At 37.6% G+C, this 6,000-nt stretch overlaps 1 protein-coding gene across 1 annotated transcript in view; it reads left to right on the forward strand.

The window, feature by feature from the left end:
- The window catches only part of pdzd7a (PDZ domain containing 7a), a 114,338-nt gene extending 110,734 nt beyond the window's left edge, over positions 1 to 3,604 (forward strand). The window contains exon 17 of the mRNA XM_043713079.2: positions 3,208 to 3,604. Within this exon, the coding sequence (XP_043569014.2) occupies positions 3,208 to 3,351 (144 nt within the window). The 3' untranslated portion in view covers positions 3,352 to 3,604. The remainder of the gene's footprint in view (positions 1 to 3,207) is intronic.
- The last annotated feature ends 2,396 nt before the right edge of the window (positions 3,605 to 6,000 follow it).

A 6,000-nucleotide genomic window follows, 5' to 3' on the forward strand; every position in this document is an offset into this window, starting at 1 on the left:
CAACAAAAGATCATAGAGTCATCGAGTCATAGAGATGTACAGCATGGAAACAGATTCTTTGGTCCAACATATCCATGTTGACCAGATATCCCAACCCAATCTAGTCCCACCCGCCAGCACCTGGCCTATATCCCTCCAAACCCTTCCTATTCATATACCCATCCAAATGCCTTTTAAATGTTGCAATTGTACCAGCCTCCACCACTTCCTCTGGCAGCTCATTCCATACATGTACTACCCTCTGCGTGAAAAAGTTGCCCCTTATATCCTTCCCCTCTCACCCTAAACCTATGCCCTCTAGTTCTGGATTCCTCCACCGCAGGGAAAAGACTTTGTCATATCCATGTCCCTCATGAATTTGTAAACCTCTATAAGGTCACCCCTCAGTCTCCGACACTCCAGGGAAAACAGCCCCAGCCTGTTCAGCCTCTCCCGATAGCTCAAATCCTCCAACCCTGGCAACATCCTTGTAAATCAGATCCTAGTTTTCTGTTGGTGATTCTGTACGTCTTACTTTCAGTAATCTCTGTTTTTGGGACATTCCCATAAGCGCAGATTTATTTTTTAAAAATCCTTATTATGAAAAACCAATGTACAAAAATGACTAGGAAAAGCATGTTTTCAGTATGTTCCTGCATTTAGATTTTGTTTGAAGTATGGTTGAGTAATTGTTAGTCAATTAGCCCATTACTGAACTTATCAAGTGAAATGATATCATTGAATTGTACACATTTTGTTGCTGAATCGGAAACAGTTATGGAAATTGGCATCTTTACCTACCAGCATCTTTGTTCCAGGACCAAAATAGCCCATCTGTCAATGTGCTTACTGATACTGTTTTCCATCCCTTCACTTAATAAAGAAACTGAGTCACGAACAAATCAAAAATAAATTAATGAAATGAAATATTTTTTACATTGATCATTGCCATATATTAATGGTCTTAGACTAATTGCCAAGTTAAGCTTTTTGATTGATTTAAGGACAATGTGTGAAAATGGAATGTTTTCTGCTAATGTTTACTGACAGTTTGAAAGCAGCATTACGAAAAATTGAGCTTTACCCTGCAGCCTTTTTCTTTTTCATTTCACATTCAATGGATTGCAAGTTGCTGTGCAGAAAATCTAATTTTCTTTGACACAACTCATTCTACCTTCAAAGATACACTGTTAACAAATACCCAACAATTCAAAAAAATAAATATTAGTTCTCGATTCCTTTGCTTAAAAATGCCTAGAGTTTTTTTCCCTAAATTAAGCAGTATTGCCCATTGTAACAAACAGTATATCATAGTAAATGCCCACAGTAAAAAATGTGCAGTGCAGATTGTAGTAATTTTAGTTAAGATATTTTCCAGATCTAATGCATTTTGGAGGATCATAAAGTGATTTCATTCTGGCCCTGTAATCACTCAATATGTCCATTAAAAGTTCATTCTTCTTGTTTTGCCAACTCTAATTTTCTCCTTTCTTCCTTCTCTTCTGTTACTCCCGACTTTTCCCTGAGGCTGTAGAAAAAGCCTGACTGGTTTTCTGGGTGGCTTTCCAGAGGTGTTGGTTACCATGACAGTCATGGTAAATGTTCATGTCACCATTAAGTTCCACTGGGCTCAGATGATCGCTGTCTGGTGGCTCATCAGTAAACTTGATTAACATCCTACTACGACTTGATTACCACATCAAGTCCTTTCCAATCCCCTCAGTAAATGAGAGATTGTTTCCTGTCACCGAGAACTGAACATAAGAACGCCAACCCGATTCTCCTGGCTCACTCTACCCCAGTTATGCTGACATTAATGGATTCCATTAAATTCGGAGATGCCGGTGTTGGACTGAGGTGTACAAAGTTAAAAATCATTCACACTAGGTTATAGTCCAACAGGTTTATTTGGAAACACTAGTTTTGGAGCGCTGCTATAAATTCTGTGTCTTCCCATCTTATTCTCCACAACCACCTGATGAAGGTGCAGCATTCTGAAAGCTAGTGCTTCCAAATAAACTTGTTGGACTATAACCTGGTGCTGTGTGATTTTTAACTCCATTAAATTCGACCTAATTTGTCTACAATGTTAGAAAAAAGGTAGTTAAGTATATAAGTTCTGTAATTGCTGAACTAAAGGAAGTGATCACTGCGTAATAAAGTTAATAATCTTTAATATCATCAGTAAACAACTTATTTCCTTATTATGATAGAGGTAGAAGTTTGACAACTTTTGGAAGGATGTTTTGCTGTTGCTATTTTTTACTCCTGTAATTCTATTTCACAAATAAGTCTGGCAGTTAAAGAGTAAATCATGTTGTGGTGGAGTACAGGGTATTATACAGCTGACTTATTAAGATGAGGAAGATTACAGGGTAGTAGATTAGTTTACATTAAATTCCCTACAGTATGGAAACAGGCCCTTCGGCCCAACAAGTCCACACCGACCCTCCGAATCCCATACCCTCTATGAGCCTCTGACTAATGCACCTAACAATATGGGCAATTTAGCATGGCCAATTCACCAGATCTGCACGTCTTTGGATGGTGGGAGGAAACCAAAGCACCCAGAGGCAATGCACGCAGACACGGGGAGAAAGTGCAAACTCCACACATACAGTCGCCCAAGGCTGGACTCAAACCCAGGTCCCTGGTGCTGTGAGGCTGCAGTGTCAACCATTAGTACAAAGCAGAGCTATTATACATTTTAAAAATCGGAGATTCGTTATCCTGAATGCTTTGCAATATGGAGATAACAGAGCATAACGTTTGAACATGAAAAGGAAGTAGGATTCACCCTGAAACTCAGCAGCTAAACACATCTGATGAATGAAAATGAAGGAATACAAAATGTGATCATGCTGACAACTGTAAACAGTAATTTCCCACACTCTTCTCTTTGGAAAACTGCTGCCCTTGGGCCCATCCAAAGCTTGCCATACATAGAAATTAGATTGAATCCTGGAAACTCTGGCAGGGTCAGGTCTGTTGGACTTCAGTAAGTGCAATACTCTCTGAACTCTGTGGTCCTTCCATTTCAGCATTAGCAATGGACAATTGCCATTAATATGCATTTTAAGAAAACACAACAGAATGACATATAGCACTCATACTTAATCATTCTGAAGTGAGGCTTCAGTGGAGAATTTTTCTTTCCTAAATATCCTATTGTTTTGGATGCTCAGTTGGATTGACCAGTAATTGTACTGTTTTCTTCCTTTGGAATAGGCTGGTTATGAATTGGTTTCGATTGATGGAGAAAGCCTACAAAATGTCACACACCGGCAAGCAGTGGACATAATTCGTCGATCTTACAGTAATAAATCTCTAGATCCAATGGTGTTGGTTGTTAAGGTACCAAAGAGCAGCTGAAGACTAAATCATTTAGGACCATGACAGACTGTTGGCATTTAAATTGGGATGATTGCACAGTACAGATATTATAAAATGAATCATGAGTGTCTCTCAACAGCACTCCATTTGAAATCTGACCCACTTTACTGTTGATTTTAAAATCAATTTACAATAAATTTCAAACAATAGTGTTTTTCTTCATTATTCATAACAAGTAAATTAATCATTACTTTCACTCCATGTGTATCCCAAAACAGAATTTGACACAATTCCTTCATCAGATGATTATTAAATCATTTTATGGAAATGTATTCATTTTCATTTTTCACATCAAACTATAAGAGTATCAGCTGGTGTATAATGTTAAGTACTCACTTCCATTGCAATGCACCATTTGGTCAAAGGGTTTGCTTTTACATTCACCGCATGGCTTATCTGCACCATTAATCTACCATTTTGTTTTGCACAAGGATTCTACACAGCTATGCTGCTGGGAGTTTGCATTTTTTGAATAGATATTGCACATGATGGTGGCATCTCCAAACTTCAACCTGTAAATTTCCATTCACTCAGGCTGTAGAAGTTAATGTCATAATTATTTACTAATATTTCTCCTTGAATTATCCAGACTGCTGTAGATAAATCCTTGTAACTGTAGTACTAAGAAGCTGCTGCTTTCACTGACATAAGTAGAAGACGGAGTCAAGTAACTTGGGTGCTTTTCTGTAAAGTTCCAATTCTCTCCCATGCACTTTACCTCTGTAACTTGTGCAGTATCTGCATAAAAAGACTTTATGATACTGCCAAAATGAAAGATTTACCTCTGTTAGAAAAAAATTGTGCAAATCATAACTTAAACTTGTTGGAAATTGCAGAACTTCACATCATAAGATCATTTGATCTGTGTGCCTTTTATATTTAAATGATTATAGTAAACCTTGTGTTATCTGACTCTGTACTTTCCAGCATTTTCTAATAACTGGAACATCTGACAGCTCGATTCTCTCAAAAATACACAGTCATTTCCAGTGTTCAGACAATGCATTCCCTAAAAACAAACTAAAAATGATAATAGTTGATTGTAAATCTGCAGAACTTGCTCTTAGACTTTACATTGAATAATTAAATTACTGAGTCAGTTTTGGGTTACTGTGTCTGAACAAGCATATACACTTGGAGCAACTATCAGTAAAACTGACAGCTCAGTGCTCATTTAACAGCTGGTCTGAAGGCCTTTAGATCAGCTGTGTCAACCTGGTCTTCAGTTGTGGAAATCCTACTGTGTTTTCCTGCTGCACTGGAACCCTGGATTGCCTGGCTATGTCCTATCTCTCAACAATAAGAGCGGTAACTTGTCACATATCTGAAGTGATGGGACTCCCTATTAACCAGCACCATGTGTGATTAACTGACAGATCCATTCCCAAGCATGCTGGATAGCAAAGATTTTACTGTACTTCTTTTCTATTAATACAGTTTAAGTCACATTTTGTCCATCATAAATTAAAGATTCCACCCACCCTCCCCACCCATCTATATCCCTGTTTTTGGAGTTCATGGGTATTTTGTTTAAGTGGATGGTGTTTTCTGCATGGCCTGACATTAACTTAAAGGGCTGACTGGTGCATAACCTCTGCAGGAATCTTCAGGTTATTGTGCACTCACACAGCTTGGTGGGAACATCGTACTTCACCTAATATGCAATCAAGATAAATTAAGTATTCAGGATTATTGTTCAAATCCAAAATTTTAATTAGCTCACCCCAAATTGTGCAACGCTTGTTCACAAATCTTACTGAGAATAAACATTGGACAAATGTTAAGTGAACGACTAAGGAAACACAGATAAGTGAATCTTGTTTGGTTCAGACTTGCTCAATTCAAACCCCAAACAGCCATGTTGTAGTTGTATACATGCAAAGATATGCATATATTTGGTTATAAATGATCTTGTAAATTTTTTTTAAGAGCACAACTGCACATTGCAAAAATCTGTGCTTGCAGACTTGTATTTTTAAACTAGAATTGATAAGCCTCAGCAAAAATTCAAATTTTCTCAGTCAAATCGACTGCCCTTTTTCATTTTTTTCAAATGCCCACAGTAAAATTTAGCACAATAATCTCTGAGTGAAAGCACTGGTAATACTGAGTTCCCCACTTACATGGTTCTGTCATTGGTCATTTGTCAGGCTATGTACATGCACATAATTCATATTATTAAGTAAACAGTTCTGAACGCTTGATAGAGCATAGACACTTTATGTTAAGTCAGTGCTATCAACAACACAGTATAGTTTTGTCTGTCATTAATAGTACTCTTCAGTATTAAGCTGGTTAACCTCCAGGTACATAATAGCATCAGAAACTCATTTTATGGCTTCCATGAGCTGCTGTCATTCCTACTTATCTCTCAACAGTAGGATCTTTTGAGCAGCAGCAACACCATAAACAAAGGGTCGTGGTATACAGTGAAATAGTGTCATCATGGGACTACATATCAAATACAAGTGCCTCATGATACATCCAAAAATATCTTTGAAGAAAGCAAGTAATAGAATGCTGTGATTGACACATTATCACCAAATTCCAAGTTCATTCTGTCCACTGGGTATTATTGGCCGTGGTTGTAAGATTACTGTTATAAACATTGTTGCAGAATTAACTGAA

The sequence above is a fragment of the Chiloscyllium plagiosum genome, unplaced genomic scaffold (assembly GCF_037043375.1).
Source record: "Chiloscyllium plagiosum isolate Xiang-an unplaced genomic scaffold, Cpla_swu_hap1 HiC_scaffold_22, whole genome shotgun sequence".
In the NCBI taxonomy this organism is placed as follows: domain Eukaryota; kingdom Metazoa; phylum Chordata; class Chondrichthyes; order Orectolobiformes; family Hemiscylliidae; genus Chiloscyllium; species Chiloscyllium plagiosum.